This window comes from Pholcus phalangioides, unplaced genomic scaffold (genome assembly GCF_987345545.1).
Source record: "Pholcus phalangioides strain wild (caught in Gottingen) unplaced genomic scaffold, Ppha-v1.0 ptg000006l_1, whole genome shotgun sequence".
In the NCBI taxonomy this organism is placed as follows: domain Eukaryota; kingdom Metazoa; phylum Arthropoda; class Arachnida; order Araneae; family Pholcidae; genus Pholcus; species Pholcus phalangioides.
Window position 1 is genome coordinate 4,923,158 of NW_028301599.1, and position 24,915 is coordinate 4,948,072.

A 24,915-nucleotide genomic window follows, 5' to 3' on the forward strand; every position below is an offset into this window, starting at 1 on the left:
TATCTTCAGAAGCAAGAGTATATCCACATTAAAAAAAAATTCAAATTAAAAACATCTGAATATTCCAGAGCTGAGAAAGACAGCATAGCTAAATTATTAGCAAATCATTATGATAAAAAACAAGTTTGTAAGAGAAACCTACATCATTTGAGGTGTGCTTTCTAAGCTGTTTTACGCAGATATTTGCTTCACCTATCTTTATATATCTCGATAACAAAGTGTTTCGGTTTCAGAATTTTTTTTTCAAACATCAAAAAGTAGATACATAATAGGGTATGTTGTAATTGAAATTATCTTAATTTATCTGCATTTTTAGGTTGAAATTTTTCAACTTCATATGGGGCAATTGGAATAACACAGTGCAAATGTTCGAAGTTTGTTCTCACATCATTTATTGGGAATCATCTTCATCATTACAAGTCACACAGACATCGACACCTAGCAACACATTTTATGTTTAAAAATAAAAAACTACAAAGTCTACTCAATTGTAAGCAATGTCACAAAAAAAATTACTGAACGTATTGTTCATAAAAAAAAATGATATCTTGAATGTTCTTGTCACATTTCAAACGAAATATGGGTTATTTGGGATTTTTTTTTATCCCTCGAACATGGACAATGTTTTCATGAGGTGTGATGATTTGACAATCTAGTAACGACGGCCTCCTCCTCTTGAGGGAGGTCCACCGTAATTGGAGCCTGAACCACCACAACTATCACGAGAGGGGTTCGAGCCATAGCTCTCGTAACCATACTGATCTGGGTTGTTACTCCCTCTTGCTCCACCTGTAAGGTCAGTGACGAAAACAAAAAAAATTGTATAAGTTATCCATAAGAAATTTTTCTGTTCATTTTCTTGTCAGAACATTCACATTCGCCAATCACTGCTTCAGGACATGCATTTTCATTTGTAAAAAATATACACAGGGTTTCTACCATCTGTAAATTTCTCACTCAATTAAAGATTGTACTCAACCCAGTTTTTCTTCTTGGATATATACCGAGAGAGCAAAATAACCCGATCAAAGAGTTTAAGAGAATTATATGCATTACTTATTCCATAAAAATTAGAAAAATCAAGTTTTCCTGAAATTATAATTGTCTCGGAATAAAACAATAAGACCAATGTTCAGGTTTACAAACCTGAAACAGGTTACAATTATTCATTACATATCTTTCTTATTACATTTTGCTGCAGAAACCATTCAGATTCATAACCAAATTATATTATACTAGAGAAAACTTGTAAAACAATGTTTGGCAAGGCTATGATGCATTTTATATTGTTGAACAATACTGAAATTAAAGGAAACTTTCAACTCTTTCTCTCATCTGGTTAATTAATTGAAAATGTTTGCAAAGATCAATTTGAATTTTCTCCCAAACATCCAGGATAATACTTTCTACATTCAATGTCTGCTTGTTGAATTGGTAGCAATCAACTCATTTAAATAATACCTACAATGAACCATTTTTATCAAATATTTGAGATCACATAATAATCTTCGAAGGGAAAAAAATCATGAAATTGTATTTCAAAAACTTGTAATTTCATCCTCTCAGTATATATCCTTATAGTTTAAAAAAAAAATCTATGAAAATTCTGCAAACCATTGCACAATATTGGTTTCCAACTAAATAGAAACGAATATAAAGTATGAATAAAATAATGTCTCATCATACCTTTGCAAAATACGAGTATAATAACTAGAGCTCAGATTTTTATGACCTAAAAATAAAATGTCATTGCTGATTGGGTAAAATTTTAAATTCAGGTTTTCTTACCGATCTGCAATAGTGTTTCATCTTTAGGTCACAAAAAATCCAAGACCTAATAATAACATATCAATTGCATAGCTGCCAACTTTTGAAAATGAAAATTCGGGAGATTTTCGCGCACACCCGTATTTTATACTAAAACCACTCCCTAATAAATACAATAGGGATTTTTCCAAATAAAATAGGGATTTTCCAAACATAAAAGTTGAAGCATAGGGAATAAAATCCCTACTCAAAAACTGAAGTCAAATTAAAATAGGGATTTTACACACATGGAAGTTAAACCCTTGGGAATAAAATTCCTATGCAGAAAACAAGTGAAATTGGAGGCCAAAACTTCAATGATGTAAAAATAAATATTGTGTTCAATCAGAAATGCTGTGAACAAACATTCTCCGCGAACGACCCCAAAATCATCGGAAGATGAAGGAAAACACCGTCAATTTTTGAAGAACACTGACTTTTTGTGACACTTGCTTGATGTTTTTTTTTCACTTCCCGACTGATGATGGCAGTCTTTCCATGACCGATGTTTATGTCCGTAACACAACTTGTACAAAAAGGAAAAGTCAGCCCTCTTCTGGAACATTTGATGAAAGGAAATTCATCGGAATAAGTATCTTTAAAATTGATTAAATATGTTTTTGCTTATCATTATGCATGCTTTGTTATATCGCACGTACGTAACTTCAACAAAAGAAATTTTGACCACATGTGCATCACCATAATCGTCAATTATTATCCAGGACTATTGGCTGCTAAGCCATTTCCCTGCACGATAAGACGAACAACTTTCTTGTTACCATCAGAGGGTTTGTAAAACTTCCTTAAAAAGGGAATTTCCCCATTTACGACGTGTGATGTCATTTCGAAAGGGAAAAAAAAAGAGGCTTCATGCCCCACAAGAAATTCCTTAGGGATTGTTTTCATAAGAGGGGATTTTTTTAATGAAGTAGGGAATTTTTAGGGACAATTAGGGATTTTTGTGATTTTCGTAAAAATTCGGGAGATTTAAGAACTTTTCGGGAGATCGAGCGATGAAGATAAAATTCGGGAGACTTGGCAGCTATACAATTGATTCAACTTTTCTGAGAAGGAACCTTGATAGATCATGCTATTTATATCCATTAAATTATGTATATATGTTATGGTAAAAGTCTGAAATCTGGCAAATTTTTGAAATGGCCTAAATCTGAAAATCTCATGCACTCCGGGCTTTGATCAGCTATTATAATCAATGATCATTTCACAAATATGAAAGATAATTTGGCCAAAACTAGAAATTTTGCTGAGTTGGATCCTGAGGTTAAGGCAGAATGTCTACTGGAAGCGATAACACATACAATCGTCTGTATTCATGACTTATCCCACTGTGCAAAAAATAACAGCACAGCATCTACTGCAAATTGTCTTGAGCGAGCAAAAGCAGCAGACAAGTGATGAATAAAGCTATATAGGGATTTTAGCGCCTTGCCTTATCTGCCCAGGCACAGTGAGGTTTACCTTTTTCACGCCACTCGTTTCATTTTTTTTCCTCCTTTGGTTGGAAACTATCGAAATACAAAAACATCAAAGCTGAAATAATTTGATAATTGTCATTCATGGGTCGTGACAGTAAGTAGTAATCCATTAAATATTAGTTATTCACAACATGAATGACTTCTCAGAGTTTGTGTCACATGTTGCATTAAGTATGGCTTTGATAAATACAGGCGTACATGCAGTCTGAGCAGATCCCTCTAATAATTTTTCAATATTTCCTCAATATTAACAAACACGCTTGTCTGCATAGAGCACAGTCGCAAGGCCCCTAGCCATTATATTGTCACTCATGTTGCATGCTGTCACTTCCAGTGTATGACGGCCTACGAGAGTTGATCATATTTTTGGTAGCTAAATTTATTACTGCTCCAATAAGAATCCCTTCACCTATTGATTGAAAAATGCTCTTCAGTCAATGTGCAAAAAACTCAAAAATCAAAGAGTAAAGCTGATTAGTGTTGAGAAATGGTTTTTTTGTCTTAAGAATATAAAAATTAAAGCAGAAGCAACAAAAACTTTCCAGTTGTAAAACAAAAATAAAGTTCGTTCAACATTAATAAGGTAATCTTTTGATTAGTCAAAAGTAACTTTAAGATGTTATCTAAACTAGGCCTAAACTGAAAGCCTCTTCAGTTCTACTTGTTTCTGTGGACTAAACTGTTGTGACACAGTTGAATTACAAAATGTATTAATTCATTGCTGAATATTCAATAGTACAGAAACAAAAAATTGTTGGTGATATTGCTAATAGCAATATTCTATCAAATTCTGTTTCAAAACTCCATGCTCTGTTCATGTTAGTTATTTCCCACCCAAAATTCGAGCCACGGTGCAATTCACCAATCTCTCTTCATAGACCAGAGCGTTTCCTGTCAACGTCTGGTGCCAGAACAGGAGAGTTTTCTCCAACTTTTACAGTGGGAAACTTTTATCAGAATTTTCTTGGCTTGCATATTTAGGCAGTCATGTGCTAAATATCCTTTTTCTTACAGCAAAGCTTACAAGTTACTTTGCTGCCTTTTCCTTCACATTCTTCAGTTGATACTCCACATACATCATGAACGGTTTGCTTGCACAGCACACAAGTGTAAGCATTCAAAGCTTCTTTTTCACAAACGATGCAACATGTATCACTGATCCTTGCTTGGAGGTTTTCCTCGCTCCCACTAAGATCATTTATTTGATCGTTTTCAACAAAAACACCTTTTTCCTGTTCTATTTCATCCTCTCTAAAGTCACAAGATACAGAACGTAATGCAATTTCCATTTCATTTTCGACCTTTTCAAGGTCTTCCTCAGATGTTAGTTGCTGAATGACTTCAAAAGGATACTCAGATGTGCCAAGACCTAATTTAATATTGCATTTGAACATAGCTTCATAAGGTGACTGTTGAATACTTTGGTGAAATGAACAATTTTGCATGAACTGGATGAATCGTAGTCTTTCTGCCCACTTGCTTGTGTTATTAATCTGCATCCAAGTAATCAACATATTCTTAATGTCTTGCTGTGGATTTGCTCTCCCCACAGATTCCTGTCTTAGACTACCGCTTGACTTGCCATGAACAATTTTTAACTCTGGCCATATTTTTTCAAGTGCATCGACTATGGCTTGGGCAAAATCTCTACCATTGTCTGACTGAAGAATACTAGGAGCTCCTATTATGGTGAAAATGTCCAGTAACACATGTGCAACTTCTTCTGCATGTTTACTCTTCAGTGGACGTAAAAAAATGAACTTCGTTCGATGATCTTGATATTTCATTATGTACTTGTGCTCTCCATCTGCATTACTCTGCATGTCGATTAAATCCACTTGACATCTTGAATTAAGCTCTTTAAATATCTCAAGTTTGGCAGATAATCTTTTGGATGGTGTAGTTTTCTTACCTTTACATTGCTCACATAAATTAATGTATATCATTATAGTCTCTTTTGTAATATTTTTGTATTTCAAACTCAATGCCTTTTCCATTCTTGTGCGCCCACCATGTCCTATACTGAGGTGGGTATCATGCAGTACATCAAAGAGTTCATCCGTATACAGATAATAAAGTACATTATCATTTCCTTTACCCGGAGCAATAAGCTTTTCACGATCACTTTCCACCATAACGTCAAATCTCTTGAGTCGTCGATAATCAATACTGTTTTTACCTTGCTTTTTTTGCTTCGCTTCCTTCACTTCTTTAATCAGTTGATCATACTTTTCCTTGGAAAATAGATCACTATTTTGATTTTTCTTGCTCACAAGTTCAATCAAATTAGCATTGAACTTCTCGCGCAATGTTGAAACATCCTCTTTAATTTTGTCCTCCTTGCATTCTTCACGTTCAGCAGCTACAGACATGAAAAACAGTAATGTAGCACCGAATAAAGAAAAATAAGTGATGCACAAATGCATCAAATACTATACTACTAAACCGCACATGCACCTCATGAATTTCTAATGGATTGATGAATGCTGGAATGTGCTGTATGTATGTGCCCCCCCCCCAAATAGCATTATGAGCATACAAGGTGCACATTTTATATTTATATATACTAATTTCCAAATTGCAAGCGAAATTAACGGGCCTATGAAACCAAGGTTCATAGTAATTTTTTATTTGCAGGTCTCTGCTTGCTCAGGTGGGTGAAATATTCACCCACCCACTAAAGTACAGATCATTAATAAGTGATTTCGTAGCCTAGAAAGCTCATCCCCTATTCTAGATTGAAAACTTTGACAGGGGGCTGGTACAGTGCCTCGTACAGTCACTGTTGTTCACAAAAAAAGGAAGCAAGAGCAAAAATTTTATACACAAGAAGCCCCAAGACCTCTTTATCCCTCCTTCTCCCAAGTGGTTGCGAACATTTTTAAATCACCCAGAAGAAGGGTACAGCCATCTAACATGTCTGCCCAAATCATGTTAGATAACTTAAGACACCACAGCTATAATGTGCGAAAAATGATAATCACAAACCTGCCAACCTTCAGAAGGTAAAAATTATGTAATGTCCTCACAAAAAATTCTGCAATTTACTTAAAAATCCAGTAAAGATACTTTTGCATGCCAATTGTTTTTGGCCATAATAAGAACCAACATAAGTAATACATAAGGTGACCATATTTGCCCATTTCTACGAGACATTCCCATATTTTTTGCTGTCCGACTATTCGGTATAAGAATTATTTTTCTTTAATGGTGCTTCCTTAAATTTGATATTTACTGGACATTTTCATTGTTTTACACTTCTTTTTTTTTCATGAAAGCATGTTTTCATGTTAACCGAGATGCGCTCAATTCCTTACCATCGGTTTTTTTTTAGTTAAAAATTAACCTTATTTTATTTTTAAGTTTAATTAAAATTAAGTCAAATTAAAAAGTTAAAAAATAACAGTTAAAAATTAGGAATTTTGCCACTGCTTTCTTTTCTTCCCTTTTTTCAGAGCTTTTAATATTTTCATGTTGATGACAATATATAATCGACACCTGGCAACATGAATTCAAAATCCGGAAGTACTATAAATGTTATGAAATCCAACATTCTCAGGCTAAATCTGGAAAGTTGGCAGGTTTGATATAAGATTTTATTCAGATCAAGGTAGTTGGAAAACCAATTCCATGTTGAATCTACTCATTGCTAAGAGAATGAGGGTGCACTGAATTTCGGTTCAAGTATGATGGGGTTTTCTCTTTTCATCATTTTAGAACTGCTCTCATGTTGGGGACTGAGCAAGATGAAAAGCAGGTTTTCCAGTAAAAAGCCCACTTCCATATAAAATGGTAACCTTTAAAACTACTATTCCAGTGCTAGCACAGTGTGCATGAGTTTTGCGACTAACGATTAGTTCATTGATGTCTAGTTGAAAGCACTGAATACTAATAGACGCATCAACTTTTGGAGACTTTCCCGAGGAGGTAACACCCCCCCCCCCCCCCGGCACAGACTATCAAAAAAATTCACAATTTTTTTTTTTGAAAGACATTTTTCAATCAATTAAGAAAAAGTTCCATTCCTCCCCCCCAAGAAAGGTTCTGCATTGCCCCTGAGCAGAATATAATTCCATGTCAGTCTTTCCATGCAGAATAGAGAAATCACATCTACATACTGTTCATAAAACATAAGTTTCCTTTCGTGGATACTATCAGTGATTGATAATCTTGGGTATAAGAACTCTTACAAGCTTTATATTACTTAAAGTTTTATATTTTCTTTCTGAAGACAAGAGAAAATCAAAAAACTTCGAAATACAAAGCTGCTGGCGAAAAAACTTGTGTTTACCGCACTGCTGTTAATGGAATACAATAAAGATTATACAGGAATTTAAGATACCAAAGGCTTACCCCTGATAAATGATTGACGATAAACGCCACATAAACAAAGGCATGCCTTTGCCAGTTGCTTAAATGCGTTCACCAAGAGTTTTTTCCAGTTGCTCAATGATTTTTCCGAACGACGACGGGAGTAATTGTCGTCACGAAAATGCGAAAGCTTGCGTAAAATCTCATTTTTTGCCAAAATCCGGAGAGCAGGAGGGAGGATGAAAAATCTGGAGTCTCCCATTTAAATCCGGAGAGTTGGCAGGTCTGTACTAATCTCACTGCTACTCTTGAATACTTGACCCTAAGCATTAAGCTAGCTCTAAGCTCCCTTTTAACTTTATGAGTGAACATATTCAAACAAGGGCAATCACATTATTGGGCTACTACATATATTCAGTTTTGGTTTATTACTTTTCAAATAATTGAAAAAAAATCCTAAATTCGACGAATTAAGTGACCCCCCTCCCACCTCTTTACATTAGCATAAAAAATAAATTTCCCCTCGGTTTCTCCAATACTAAGACATTTGAATTTGAAAACCGGAAAAGTTTATGGAACAGCATAAATAATGGTAAAAATTTTCTCTCCACTAGTTTTTGCCACCACCCCCCTCAACTTTTCTCAAGAGAGGTATCAGGACAGACAGCGCAACAACTTTCTAATTGGGTTTTTCAACACAGTATCCCATAAAAAAGTTATTTTTTTTTATTTTAATAACTACACAACCCCTTGCAACATGAATGACATGAGTATGACATGTTATTTTTTCCTAATTGGAGGTGTGTTTTTAGAATCAATGGTTCACCAGGAAAATGCAGTGCATGTTGTTAGCTATACACTCTGTATATACACGCAAGAACAAATGTTGACAATTACGAACAAATTACTGGATGCCATATCATCCAAAACAAGAAATACTGAAATATCTGAATGTTGAATAGAATATTGTATAAAAGAAAACTAAATATTCTATGAATATTATGACAGAATAACTGCTGCTCTTAAAATTTATTACAATTACAAATAATAAATAAATCAAAAATAATTTCGAATGATTAAAACTTATCTTTCACTATATGATTTACTTTCCGAATACTTAAAAACATGCAATTACATGACAATAAATTTAATGAATAGTGTATAACATCGTATTCACCATTACAAAAACATTAATTTTTTTAATGAGCATTGCATTTTTTATGAATACTTTGAGCTTAGGCAAATTTTTCTTGGACAATTTGTGGGCAGGCCATTGACTATCAATCAATTTGCAAACTGATCTGACAAAGCTTGACATCACTGGAAATTTGCATATGTTTGACGACTAATTCATGATTGTCAGACTTTAGACATAACATAAATATACAGTATATATCAGGTTGTGACTGAGTTAAACACTACACATCAATGTTGATTGAAAATTGCATTCATTCAATTCTGCAAGTTCAATTTTGCAAAGGCATCTCATTTCTATTTGCTCAATGCATAAAATGTGTGTGTATAAAAGGATTATAGAAATGATTATCTTATCTAATTGATTAGTTGCAGGATCAACAGCTTTATGAAATGCACAACTTTGACAACTAAGACACATTGCTTCAAGGATTAATTTCTTACGAAAACAGAACATTTATCAAATGACTATTGTGCTTCAAGATTTGCCTCAACCAATTTTTTGAAATTATATTTCTATTTTTTCACATTCTTGATTCAAAATTTGCGGAAATTTTTGTTCATTTCATTTTATGTCATGGTCTTATTACAAACCCTGCTCTCGCCAATAGAGCTGAAAAAAGCAAATCGTTCCACTTGTAATGGTCAGCTTTTAATAGAATACTCCTATTCCATTTTTTAAAATCTCCATTAAAAAAAATAATTTCAATGAAAGAATTTTCATCTGATGTCAGTGTGAAAGAAATAGCAAATGGAAAATCATAGACCATATTCAATAATTGTATTTTTTGTTTTTGATGATTTTGCAACACTAAAAAAAAAAGAATTTGAAATTTCAAATCATTTTCGGATAAAAAAAAGTCATGTATCAAATGCATTGATTGCTGGAAACTTTCTATCATTCAAAAAGTTTGACTTTGGAAAACCCAAAGCAGAATATGTGAAAACAGTAAAGTATGCCACAGAATAATCTTGAAAATTTTAAAAGCGTAGAAATCACTATTATGGAAATTTTTACTGCAGAAAATTTCCAGTTAGCTGAGGGCTTGTTGCAGAAAAATGAAAAACATTGGGCTTTGAGGCTAAGGAATATAAATTAAAGAAAAACACTTATAAATATTGAATAGGGTTTAAATTATGATAGGAAGTCTGATCGAAAATAAACAAACTGTCTTGAATTGATGAAGCCCTTCCCACAATCGTTTCCTCTAATTCTGATAACCAGTTTGATTTTAGCCCTAGTGACATATAGCTGAGCAATGAAGCAGCAGCTCTGTAAAATATACATTATTTTGAAGAATATGCTTTTTAGCATGTATTGCTTTACATATCACTTTCTGTTATGAAGATGTCAGTACTGATTTCAATAAAGTGGGAAAAATCTTAATATTTTGAACCGAAAAAACATTCACTCTTTCTGCTATGAGCAATGCAGTTCTATATATTTGTATTAAAATCAAAGCTTTCCCAGTGATTGCTCAAAAAACAAGCACAGAATTCCAGTAATAATTTATACCTGTAATGGTGTAGTAATAGTTAATATTCATAAGGAAAAAAATCGTTTAAATTTGACGTATAAGTTAAACAACTGGGTAGATGGTGGATTATCATGAGTACACATGAATGCAAGAAAATAATTGATGTCATGCATCTTCATAAATCATTGTATCTATGGTTGTGTTCATTATTTTACTTTCTGATGAAATACTCCTGTATCCAAAAAATACTATATTTCAACATCAATACGTTGAAATTAATCATTCAGATTGTTTGAAGAAAGAGTTGCAATCAACAGTTCATATGCATTACATGCTTTATGCAAACGAAACTCCCATAATAGCTGTTCCTTGTAAATGGATATTTCTAGTTAACATGTTTTAATTCATGAGATAAGGCTTTAATGCATTTGACTACTTATAAACAGATCCTCTGTGTTAGCAGTCCTACATTTGTTATCTAGAGGTAATTTATAGCATATCTTGAAAAAAATTTAATTGCATTTTTTTTTTACTTTTTTTAGAGTTACCACCACTTTGTGTTGGTAAAAACATTGATTTTAATTTGAAAAAATATTTGGTCTCGGACTCATTTAATGACTCAGAAAACTTTATGTGCCAATGCTAATTTTTTTAACTGCTATGGCGATCTAACAACTGAAATTTATTTGTCCACCCATGCTGTATATATTATATTGAAAATACAAAAATTGTTTTCTAATTTTCATTGCAGTGATATTTTTACTCATCTGAATGTATCAAACAATTTTTCAAAACAATAGATTCATAACAAATTTTTTATATATCCAAAAATTTCAAGCATGTCAATTCCTTCATTAATGAAATAAAATTCCACCAAAAAACTGTTAGTTTACTGTTAGTAACTGAGTTATAGCACTGTATGTAAAATTGTGCTTGTAGTTGCCTTACAGAACTCTTTAAAGTGTTGCTTGCCATTTCAATTGGCCGCTATCTCTTTTCTTAGCTAGGTCTTACAAAACATTCCAATACCGCACATGGTAAGTTTAAGATTTTTGGATAAAATACTGATTTCTATAAAGAATGGCAAGCACAACACAAATAATCAGATGTTATGTAATAATAAATATATTTGATGGAGAAAGGAGAAATTGTGCTATTAGAAGTCCAGAAAAAATACTGTGCATGTGAAGCAATGGGACCGCAACTTGTAAAATCAGACGCTCTGAATACCTGCATAATTAGTCTCGATATAGTTGAATTTACATAAAAATTCAAGAAACATTAAATGGCAGATATAATGCAGTATAGTAATACTTGAGATTTTCTTTAAAAACAGCTGTGTGGAGGCTAATAATATAGATATTCAAATTAGAGGTGTGGCCCAGCTGCATTACATGTGCGATACTATGAAGCCATTGACAAAATTCAGTTTTTCTACGACAATCATTACACATCAAATAAACATGAGGTATTGCTAAATTCCATAGATTCCACACCTTAAAAAACCTGGCACTTTATCATTTATTAAGTATCACTTCTACACTTGAAATGTACAGCCGAACCTCGATTTAATGAATCAAAAGAAATCAACAATTTTATTTGTTAAATTGAGTAAATTGTTATACTGGAGTCAAACTGATCAGGAATAAATTTTAAAAGCTACTCACTTTGGGGTTTACTGTCACAACTTATTTCTAACGATTAGAAAATAAAGTGAGGGCGCTTTGATAGAAGTTTGTTTGATACGCCCAACATTTATCAAATTCAGCCGAAATTGTCATTTTTCAATTATGGAAAAACTTTTCTTCAGATCCATCCAGTATCAGAACTAGAGGGGGTAAAATTTGGGGGGGGGGGGGGCTGCAATTTTAGGTGAGAACAAACACCATTAAAAAATGATGGAATTTTAAAGTTGTGGGCAAAATAATGTTTGCCCATGGCAGCTGAATCATCTTTGTCCTATGTGGCAAGACGCGTCATATTTTACTCCATCAAGACACTGCACAAACTTGAAGCTTTATTTTTTTAAACCGAAATCTAAAAATGCGGACAGCACCATATTTTATGGTATTGGTGTAAACCACAATTTCCCAATGAAGCATTCTAAATGATTTTCTTTACTCAAAAAGGAAGAGATTTCTGTTCCCCCCCTTTTTTGTCAGTTTCTAAAGAATGGCTGAAGGTCAGTTCCTGGGAAATCAAATCTTCAGATTGTGGTTTTGGAGGACGAGAAATAAAAAAAAAAATTCAAATAGCTTGAAAATATTCATTATTTCAGGGGTTTTCCATTCGTTAAATAAGGGTTTTCATCTTTATTTTTGCCTGAATTAAAAAAAAATAATAATTGGTGAATCTTTGGAATAAAACGTTGAAGTTCATTAAATCAGGGTCCGACTGTATATTGAAAAATTCTGCAGTTTTCTATTAGTTTCAAGTAAAAATAAAACTGCTAATACGTTTCACTATTCTCTTAGTTCTGCAATTTAATTCACAATTTAAAATTTCTAACTTGGCATTAGTGATGGAACAAAACTTTCATAGCCATCATTCAAAGAACAGCACATTGTCTAACAGATACAGCATGTTTTAACTTTTCATTTTAATGAGTCGTGAGCATCTTCAAAAAGAAATGTAATCAGCTGTTGACATACTCTTGAAGAGGCTTGATTTAACAAAGCGTCAAGAAAAAAAACTCAACTATGACAACCGAATATCTTCAAACAGTGCACTGTTTATTTATGGTCACAATAAGGCTGGGTTCACACGAGACCAAAACAACAAACCATGCGATCATTGATGCATAAGGCATCTGAGCAGACTGATTAAAATTATGAAATCAATAGCTATTTCTTGTTTTAACCAGTGTCTGTTGTTATACACATCGTGAATAATATCGGTAGTTGTATCGTTCCAGTGTGAACCTGGCCTAATATTACCTAGCCTTCATTTTAACTAATTGCATTACAATATACACATGCAACAATAAATCACCCTCCTTAGTTAATATTAAACAAATAATTTGAACTTACCGGGAGGTCCAAAATCTTTAACTCCCCCATATCCACCACCTTGGGCAGTCGGGTACGAATCATAACTATCATAACCTGTAGCATCTGTTCAAATAACAGAAGAAAGAAAAATAATTTTAAGAGGTCATAAACTTCAAATTTTTAACTTTCAGACCTCTTATGCGGGACTTGAATTCTTGACACATTCAAATACGTACACATTTAGTTTTTTTTAATTAGGACCTACTTGCAATAGAAAATAGCAATACAATAAAAATAAAATAGTTGATAAGCAATAGCAAATGCTTACTGTAAGAATCTGGTGGGCCACCAGCTGCTCCTCCTGCAGCACCTCGTCCATAACTGGCTCCACCCCTTTCATCAACGAAAGATCCAGATCCATATCCAGTACTACCACCACCGGAAGGAGCTGTAGAATATTCCGATGAGTAGTTACCCTGACCTCTGTAGTCTCCCCGAGGCTCATTCATGCCACTACCATTCCTGAAATCATCAGCAGGCGGATAGCTAGTTTGATAAGAAGATTGGTAAGATGATCCACCTCCTGGACCACCTCCATAACCAAGACCACTATCACCTTGCCCATATTCTTCCTCTGGCAAGTAGCGTGATGACTGATATCCACCAGCACCACCAGATGGCTGCTGATATCCTTCAGATGGTGGATAATCAGGAGCAGGACCTCCCATGCTGCTTCCATATCCACCACCATACTCCCGACTGTAAACAAAATTATTATTTTAAAAATTATAAACTTCATTCTTTTCTGTCAGAATATAAAAATCTCAAATACATATAGAATATACAAATTTTCTTTCATATTAAGTATCATCGTTGTTGAAAATTAGATAACAGTATTAAAATTTCTCATTCTTACTACATTTTCTAACTTTGTGCTACATTCTGATACTGTATCTTAAGCAAATTCATGAATGAGGATTGCATCACATGTGGTGGTAGTGTATTACCTCACAGGCTTTTTTCCGTCTTCACAAGGAAGCAGCAACAGCAGTGACGTCACTGTCATGCTAAGGCCAGGATTACACTATAAAAGTTGAGAAATGCAACCAATAAGAGCATTGGTAACATTCTAGCAAATGCAGTTAATCACCTTATTGGTTGTATTTTTTGTTTTATAAATGAACTTTTATAAAACTTTTACAGTGTAATCCCAGCCTAAGGGCACAGGTGGTTTTATAATCCAAAAAGAGGCTGGCTGATCCTTAATGACAAAGACCAGTGTACTAGTAGTTATATTACTTCAGACATTTTCATTCCATACGAAGCAACACTTTTCGTACGGTATATTGCCAAAAGGCTTAATTTTGAATTATTTTTACATATTTTCAACATTACCCCCAGTTAATCAAGGTTCTACTGTACAGTAGTAAAAGCCTAAAATTGTTCAGTTCATGAAGTGGCCAGTGATCCCTTTCCAAATAATTTTCAGTTAGAAATTCTTTGGAATATGGACTGCCACTATTTGGTTAGGATGTGCAGTAGTAAGTGATTTATGAAAAATAATCAGCTATATACAGGGTGATTATAATTAAAAAGTTCAGATTCCAAAACAGTAATGAGAACTCAGAACTGCTGGTCAGAATGACTTGAAAATTTTGATGGGTCCATTGCATGAAGCAATGGAATTTTCTTTGGTGAAAGAAAGAAAACCACTTTAAAATGTACAAGTTGATGATGCTCTACTTGGCCAGCAGTATAATTTATTTTGCGCAATTATATCATTTCAGCACTTCAACGGCATCAGTGTGCAGGGCTACTTTAGCACACGAACTCCAGTCATATATCACAATACGGAAATTTTCAACCATGGAGTTAGGTGGAAACGAAGGCGCCACCTATCGTTGGTCACCCCAGGCCAGGATAGTAAAGAACTTGCTTCTGATGCTCTTTTTAGTTGGATTCGAACCCGTGGACTTTGACAGCAACCTTCGCAGTGGAAGATTAGCATCTTACCACTGCACCACTCAGGTGTTGAATAGCAGGGCGGGACAAATCCCAGATGCCAGAATGACTAGAAAATCTGTTTTGACACCAGAAATTTTATATACATCGTTGCTAAAAGGAAGTTAAGTACGAGACAATTTTTCTTTGATTTCGCAATAATGTCTCTTCCAACATGAGAATTTGGGTCAAAGTCCTGGAAAAGTAAAACAAATTACTCAGGCTGTTTTTCTTGGGGAAAAACATGCTTCGCTCTTAACAAATTCGGCTGGCACCTAATTTGTTTTTCGCTTTGCCCAGCCCTGGTGGATAGCACAACGTTTATCAAGATGCACATTGCAACACCAGCGAAGCAGCTTCTGAAGAACTATTTTGACAATAACATCATGACAAGACACTTTACACGACGGCCCTTCCATTACAACCACACTCAACAAGTTCCAAATATTTATACACTTAACTATACCATATTTTTCCAATGTAACAACCACTGAAATACAATGTCCGCTTTGTTACCGCTGTTTGTTACAATGACATCATTGTAACAAACAGCATTTTGAAAAGAATTGGGAAAAAAATTCAAATACAGCTTACAATAATGTCATTAGCACAATACGAAATTCATCATCAACAAATCTACACTAAAATTTTTCAGCACACATTTCTTTCTCCTAATACACTTATTTTTTAAAAAATTACCTTTCTCTGTAATCATCGACAGGAGGATAAGAGCTTTCCCATCTTCCTCGTTTTGAAGGAGGTGCTCCACGTGCACCCATTCGTTGGTGGTCAGGTTGATGATCATAGGAGTCTTTCATCATGCCTGCCAAAGAAGCAAAAGCAAAAACTAAAACACCTATTACTGAATTCATTAAACAATTTTAGAATTGATATAAAAATTCCCATCAAAATAGGGAAAGGTCAATAGGCCCTAGAAAACCCTTTTATGACCATTTTACCAACAAAAAAAAAAACATGTTTGGCTCCTAGAAAATGCAGATGTTGCCTAATTACTTTTTTCTCAAAAACGTATTAGGCTCTGCTATAAATACGATGCACTGTGAAAGAAAATGACCCAGATGGCTCTGAAATATTTAAAATTAGAAGTCATTTATTCAGCTTGCCAACTGAAAAATCCCGCAATAAATATTATTTAAATATAACTTGATATTAAAAAAAAGTGGGTAAAAAACAGCGCATGACAAATGCCAGGTGACCATGGCAACTAAAATATTGGTATTTGGGCCTAAAATTTTCTATTCCCATAAATAATGGTTCTGGGGAAAAAATGACTACTAAATATTGACTTGACTCCTAAAATATTTGGTTGGTTTTTAAGAATTTTTTTTTTCAAATTTTCCATGCCCTCGCGAAAAATAAAATCTGAATTTAACATGTATGAATAAGTTTTGTAATAACAATTGTATTCCAGCATAAAACTGATATTTACATATGTTTGCAAACACACATTAGCTGAAAATTTTATATAGGCTTTTTTAATAGTGCAATAATGTAATTATTACAAAATTGCGTGGAGCAAAGCCATAAGTAATACAATATAACTTTCAATGACAGTCCATCTGCATAAAAATACACTCCATATGTTTTTTCAATATTGAAAAAGAAATCCATATTACTGGGCAGTACTTTAAGCACTATTTTTAAAATACTGAAGCAACACAATGTATCCTATGATTGCTTAATTCAAATATTTTCTTGACTCCATATACTGTACATGCAAATATAAATATATGTGAAGCAAAAACTTAATAAAGAAATTATGTATAAAAATTAAGACATAATTAAGTTTTTTCACAGCATAATAAATGTAACATTAATATAACATTAATCATACGTGTGTGTACGATAGTATATTAAAAGCTAACCATTATTACTTATATTTAGTTCTGTAACTAGGGTATCTTTAAAAACATTACAAACGGTATCTATATAATCTATGTGATTGATAAATCAGTCTATGCATAAAACAAAATTTTCTCGATTTATGAGTGTATCCATTAACATGAGATGGCCATCAAGTCCAGAAAAAGATTGTGCTTGGCTCTCAAGAAATTTGGTTGGTGCCTAATTTTTAATTTGTCAAGCCCTGGGCTAACACCTGGTCTTGTAAAATGCCTAGTGTATGTCAGCCACTTTGGTCAGAGTGACCAAACTTTAGATGTTGATTAAAACATATGCATTTATATGTAAGTATCTAATGAAAAGTTACCTCCACCACCACGGCCCATTCCTCCTCCTCCACGAGACCCTCCTCTATCCATTCCCATGTCTCTTCCACCATGACGAACGGGAGAATGTCCTCCCCTACCACCGCCATGAGCCATTCCTCTGCCACGAGAGCCTCCTCTATCCGAAAAGCCACCTCTACCTCCAGGTCTTCCACCACGACCCCCACCGCGAGGACCAGGGCTGTAGCTGCCAGGGGAATCGCCACCATATGGGGATGGTGGGCGCCCATCACTTCCACCACGATGCGGTCCTCCACCTCTGCCTCTCATTCCTCCTCTGGAAAACAAAAAAATTAAAAATACAATGCAATTTTTATCTCAAAACATTTAAGCATTTTCATAAAATTGAAATACAGTAAAACCTCAATAATCACCTCACGTTATCGAAAAACTATGATGGCTTAAGCGGAGTGACGACGTAACCGAAGTGCCTTGTTGTAATAGCTTTAACACCGTGTATATGCACCCCCCTTATTCCAGTGTTTAATGAATGGTTTTGGCTTATCTGAAGATGAAGACACTGGGCAAGATCAGCAAATGTGTGATGTTCGTGATATCCAGCTTCCAGTGAATGATTGTTGTAATAGCTTTAGCACAGTGTATATGCACCTCCCCCCCCCTATTCCAGTGTTTAATGAATGGTTTTGGCTTATCTGAAGCTGAAGACACTGAACAAGATCAGCAAATGTGTGATGTTCATGATATCCAGCTTCCAGTGAATGACTTCAACATCTCAAGACTCCACATCTACTGATAGCGAGAATTCATCAGTGTCTCGGCACTTTAGTCAAGCAGAATTAAATGACCTAGTGAGTGGATTGGCCTTCTCCAAAAAAGCAGCTGAGGTATTAGCCTCCAGACTACAGGAAAAGAATCTACTTGATTCTTCTACAAAAGGTAAGTCGCAGAACAATCAATGCTAGAATAATTTTAAGAAAAAAAAAAACACTTATGGGGATTTTTACCGCAGAAAAATTCCAGTTAGCAGAGTGCTCATTGCAGAACATTCTGCTTTGGGGAATATGGCTAAATTTCCCACATTTTGCCACCTCTTTTTATAATCCTTGGAAATAGTCCTTATATCTAATGTAAAAATAACAAACTATTGTAATGTTTGCTTTTAATTTAAGGCAGGGTTGGTAGGTTTTTGACACATCACACTTTGACTAAAAAATGATTAAACTGCCACGTCAAAACCTCAAATATTGCTTTTGAATATAAAAATTCCCATTGAAAACGCCCACGTTAATTGCATGTAATGTTTAAAGTGACTATGTTACACAAAGAATAAATATTTAATATGATTGTAAAATAATTTTCTACATCTACAGAATTATTTTAGACAAAAATTATGTTTTTTTTTCTTTATAAAATATACAATTTGAATAAAGCATAGCATAAACACTGAAGGAAAAACTATGGAATGATTTGACATTCTCTGATTCAAGATGATTCTTGACCTTCCAAAATTTCTTCAACTGCTTATATATGTGCATTGATATAAACCATCTGCTGTACTTTTTTTAAAAAGTTTATTACATCATACATTACATTACATTACATATCTCAGCCACCTCATTGGGGGGTTTTGCCTGTTGTGGCGTTTTTATATTTGTATTTGTATATATGTAATGTTGATTTCTGTGAACACTTTCAAAAGTGTTCGTTAAAATTGGATTTTCGCTATAACGGTATTCAACTGTATGCAACTGACTTTCATTACTCTGATAGTTTAAAATATTTTGAAGCAATTTCTCAAGTGCAGTGTTTTGCTGCTAGATTTCAGGCGACATCTTTTTAAGCACAGAAAAATCTCAGGTATGCATGGCCATATGTCTTGTTCTGAACATTGTCTTGTAACTCACAGTTTTTGTGTAAGCGGAACATGGTTTACGGGCGGATTCAGTTGAAGAGGGGGACAAAAATCGAGGGAAGAAATTCACAGAAATTTTTTTTCAGGCAGAACTTATAAGCAGTTCAAAATGATTATTTTCTTCAAAGACTACAATGATTTTTCAAGAACTTTTAAAGAATTGAAAATGAACTTTTTTCCTCAAGTACTTTCAAGGACTGTACGAGCCCTGTATACAGTGAAGCTTTCGACTTTACATTTCATATTACAATTTTGAGTTTGCTCGTTTTTTTACCAAAACTCATTGAATCTGTGAAAGAAAAAAAAATTAAACTATTAAGCAACATCATGCAAGTCGGAAACACATCCACAAATTATGCAAGAAATGATCTTGTCAATAGAATTTGTTTTATTCAGTTGATGCTGAATGGTTGCTCTTCAGTTGTACATTAAGTGAACTGAGATACCTGCACCATATGTGTGATACTCAGTTGCCACCACGCATTAACTTCAATAGGGAGGGGGCTCTCATGAATAAAAGCACTTCTCTACAAGAAAAATGTTAATCCCTGAAGTTAATTTGTGCTCAACAACCTTCCATGTTGACGTGGAACTGATTTTATAATGTTTTATAATTTTTAGTGTTCGTATTTGCTTGCAGTTCCTTTGTAGCTTATTCGTCAACACTTGATTAAATCTGAGCAATTAGTAAAAAAACAGGTGACATTGTTAACCATTATGAATGCATATTTTTATATTTGTTTTAATTAATGAGCAGTCAGTTAATTAAAATAATCCGATTTTTTCATACCCCGATATCCAGTCAACATATACACGTTGTATGCTATATATAAAGTTCATTTAAGTTAGCTATAATAAAACCTTTATCACAATAATTTTAAAATAGTCCAGGACTTGACAAATCACAAGAAAATATATATATTCTCAGACTCCCAAAAATAAAAAATGCAGATATTTATATAAATGGTTTTTAATAAATGTGGCCTAACCTGAATCTCATCTGCTATCTCAAATATAATCTAAATATCTGGGTACAAGTCCATAACAACAAGCGTTCATTTTCAGTTAGGTACAATGGAATGTACAAATATGCCAAATTAAATTAAGAGAGTTTAATTTTGAAACCGAATTTCAGAAATCTAAAATTTTGCAGAAAACTGGCATTTATGATTTTGGCAAGAGGATCCTCTATTGTGAATGGTTCACCACAGAACAGATTTCACAAGGGTTTTTTTTCTCTGTGTAATCATTAAAACCACAATTGAATTTTCGAAAACAAAACTTCGATATTACCTGCTGCCGAAGTTTCCCCCACCACTTCCACCTCTCATTCCATCTCTTGGTGGACCACCGCCACCACCACCTCTGCCACCGCCAAATGGTCCACCTCTTCCAGGGCCACCACGACCTCGAGGTCCTCCACGTGGGGCACCTCTATTCCTGTCCATACTGCAAAAACATTGAAATTTAAGCACATTAGAAACAAAAAAAAATATGTTCCCATAATTGTTCAAAGTGATTTTTCAAACAAGTAATCATTGTAGAAAATATTTAATTTCATTCTCGAAATTCTCCTGGAGCTGTTAATATAAACTGATTTATCATATTTAAAAATAACCCAGTACAACTGTCAGATAAAAAAGTTTCTTAAAATAATTATGATTTGATTTCTACAATATACAATGAATGAATGCCAGAACTTTGCCACTGGGCTTATCCTGTTGCCGAGATCTCTTCCAGCCCAACTTCGTGGCAGAGTCTGGAACACTTTTTGTCAAAAAAAAAATTTTTTACAACATTTTCCCAGGACAATTGGGTACTGCAATATACAGTATTAGCAATATATTGCAGTAATTTATTGCAACAATATACAGTCGTCGCTCATTATAACCCCACATTATAGCAATCGTTCCATTACAATGCGACCAACAGGATAAGTACTAAATATTTTCACAGGAAAAACTATCACACGTTTTACTTTTGATATAGCGACCCTCCTAATATAACGACAGTTTTCGAGAGGATGAAGGAGGTTGTTATATTGAGCGTCGACTGTATTATCGAAACTATAACATTCATAAAAACTGGAAAGTGGGCTGGTGTCAGGACATTTCTTATGTAAATGTCAGGTTAATGAAACACTTGTTAAAATTTTCAGGAACAAAGCATATTTCTGTAGAAATTACTGTTACTGCACACATCTAAATAACAATTAGAAGCCAGTGAAAATTAAACTGCTATCCACAGAAAAAAAGTCCAAAATATTTTTTTGTGCGTGACATGGTAACCATTTTCCATCTTGGTAGACAACCTGACGTAGGCTTTCACAGCCAGCATGTAAAAAAAACAAGGACTTGGTCACGATTTTCAATTTATTTCTGACATTTAATGATAACAGGACACCTCTTAAGCAACTCATAGCACTTTCACCTCTGAAGATGAACGTCAGAAATTCATAGAAGACTCGCTGTCAAACATCCCGGCAAACCTTTGTTTCCAATCTGACTCAAATTTTAAAATTTTTACGCAGTCCTAATACAAGAACAGCAAACAGTGACAGCTGTGAGACAATTGTATAATGACCATACATTCGATATTCATAATTCATACAAATATCCATTCTGTACAATACAATAATTTTATTTAGGCTTTCTGAATAGTACAATAATGCAATCTTTGCAAAATTGCGTGGAGAAAAGCCTCAAAACAAATGCAGAAGTCTTGTGATTTTTCTTTCTAGGTCAACTATTCAGTAAGTGTGACCAAAAATAAATATATTCACAAACACCAAAATCATTGAATCCCTATATCATAGCTGCCAACTTTGGAGAATTTGGAAGGTTCTTGCATGAATCCAAATTTCTTACAAAAGTATACATGAAAGGGATATTTGAAGAATATACGGACTTTTCATAAATAAAAGTAAAATTGTAAGGATTTTTCCCTTTTGCAAAAATTATGTGATTGTGTTATTGGCATTGGCTTGCACAAAGTCACCAATCTTATCAACTGGTAGGCCCCAAAACAGAATATTTAGCACTGTTCTGCGACGAGCCCTCAGCTAACTGGAAATGTTCTGCGGTAAAAATCCCTATTCAATTAATAGTGGTTTTTTGCACTTTTTCTTAAAATTCTTCCAAATTGTTCTGCAATAGCAGTCTTTGTTCTGCTATGTACGTCACAGATTTTGGCACATTCAGCTTTGGGGCTGGTAGGTTAAATTACCTGTCATTACCACTCTCAAATAAAATCACACCAACGAAAAAAAATTGCCACTAAGTCTGAAACAAGACATGGTAGAAATTTATACAAGTCATTTTGCCAATTTCAGACGTCAAAAGACATATTGGTAATTCTGTTTGGCAAATCCCCCCTCCCCCAAAAATGAAACAGTGGAAATTTGGTTGTCCGGCACATATCAGACCATGGGTAGACCAGATTACTGAAAGGTCTTTGAAAAAACAATACATTCAAATTATTTAAAAAACCACCATATATATATACACCAGATTTTTATTAACAAAACGCAATACATTCTATGTTACAATAATTCATTCATTTGAAGCAAAACCTCAATTATTAGGCATTTTCACTTCGACTCAAACTGTCAATCTTTTGAAAAAAACTTCCATCAAATGTGCACAATTTTTACATAGAGTGAAAATGCGTTGCGCTGCAAAATTTCTTCCTATCGCCACAGCAAAAGCCATAAATTTTAGGGTGATTGCTGATGTATGCAAAAATAGCCAGTGAGCTGGCTGATGGCAATTTAGAGTGAAGACTTTAGTGATTTGTTTATTGCTTGTTTCTGAGAATACGCAGACGTGGCAAGCTCTAATGGAACAGGTTTCAGTTTTGACGCCAAATGTCCTTTCAGAATTTCTTTCCCTCAGAAAGTTTTCAAGAAGATCCACTGAGAGATAAACGTATATATAAAGTTCTTTTGATTTCTATGTCTTTGAGAAGATTGTAATAGCAACATACTACCAATATTTGTAATTCACACAAATATCATTTCTGTACATTACAATAACTTATTATAGGCTTTTTAAATAGTACAATAATGCAATCAATACAAAATTGTGTGGAGTAAAGCCACAATACAAAATACAATTAAATCTAATTCTCTCTGTGACTTAATGAGCAAAAAGTACAGTAAAAATCGCAAATTTTTCTGAGAGTATTTTAAAAATTTCAGATACAGTGAAATCTTGCTACGACATACCTATAGGCATTTTTGCGAAAGTGGCTACTACTTTTTTCGTATTCTACTTTCTTCACAGCCTGGGGGAAACCCCGAACGGATTCACTATTTTTTTTGTTTTCACAATCCCTTTGGAAGGTTCCCTGCTACAGGTTTTGGGCATGGCACAAGGCATCATAAAAAATAAAAGCGAAATCGCATCGCAATATTTGTTATATTTTCAAAATGTATGCCAAGCTTATATACCAGAACAAAGTTTGCAACTTGAACAGTCTGGGGAGAGGGGCACGATATTATCAATTCATATACGCACATCATTAGATGAGTTGTCTCCACAAAGGCTGGGAGGTAGGGGCAATTCTCCCATTTTGTAGTGACGTCAAGACAGCTAGTCTATCAATGTTTCTCAAACGAAAAGTTTATTATTTTGGACGATTACATTCCTCACTCACAAATAACAAGTCTTTCAGCAATCATTTCAATTCGGAAACTTTCAATGACAAATTACAGGTCAAAAGAGAACTTTACAAATCCATAGATAGCAATAGAATTGTTCAACTTTCTGCCCCTAGAACTGTATATTTCTCTATACCTCAGGTTGTCGAGCTACCAGGCTTCGACTGTATTTGACCATGCTTCAATATAAAACATGCAAATCAATTCCAAATGAAGAGAATCATACTTTCAAAGTCACCCTTGAATCGGTGAAGTGCATCAATTGTAATTAGTCACCGATTACATTAAAAAAAATAGATTAAGGTAATTTATACACACGAAATTAAACGTGAAGTTATTTATCGACGATATTACAAATATCTCATAAAAACTTTGAATGCATTCACTCCCCTGAGGCTACTATCATTAGGTAAACTAAAATGGCCCACCCATCAAACAATCACCGGATATGGTTATCCCTAGGACTCGGGATATTTTATCATCTCCATTAGATCAAATTTTTCAATATGTAATACTCAAAATTTAATAAAAAAAGACTGTCACGTGCTGGGTGTTAGAGTTTAAACTCCGAAAGCGGTTTCCAGTTATTTCAATGTGAAGATTAAGAAATTAATATTATATATACGCTTTACACGCCGAGGATTACCTCAAAAAAAATAGCGATAAAATTTCTTGGGCATCAGTATGAATGAATGGAGAGTTTCAATGACTATAAACGCGAGGAATTATTAAATACAAACAAGAAACTTACTCTTGGGGATGGTTAAGGAAGGATCTTCGTTGAGATACCTCGGACAAACAAATTTGTTTTTTTATTAAAAAAAATGGCTGCGTGGAGGATTAATGACCGGCAGCTC

The 24,915-nt window shown here is 34.1% G+C and overlaps 1 protein-coding gene across 3 annotated transcripts in view; it reads right to left on the reverse strand.

Annotated features, from left to right (window-relative positions):
• LOC149085691 (SCAN domain-containing protein 3-like) overlaps positions 1–24,915 on the reverse strand; it is a 57,315-nt gene extending 32,400 nt beyond the window's left edge. For 2 of the 3 annotated variants that reach the window (XM_089232483.1, XM_089232482.1), the window contains exons 1-6: positions 24,810–24,915; positions 20,692–20,847; positions 17,507–17,802; positions 15,976–16,099; positions 13,604–14,034; positions 13,315–13,398 (exon numbers count right to left, since the gene is read on the reverse strand). In XM_089232483.1, coding sequence (XP_089088609.1) covers positions 13,315–13,398; positions 13,604–14,034; positions 15,976–16,099; positions 17,507–17,802; positions 20,692–20,846 — 1,090 coding nt within the window. In that variant the 5' untranslated portion in view covers position 20,847; positions 24,810–24,915. Of the gene's footprint in view, positions 1–795; positions 5,665–13,314; positions 13,399–13,603; positions 14,035–15,975; positions 16,100–17,506; positions 17,803–20,691; positions 20,848–24,809 lie in introns of those variants that run through there. The other variant, XM_089232481.1, reaches the window with a different exon arrangement.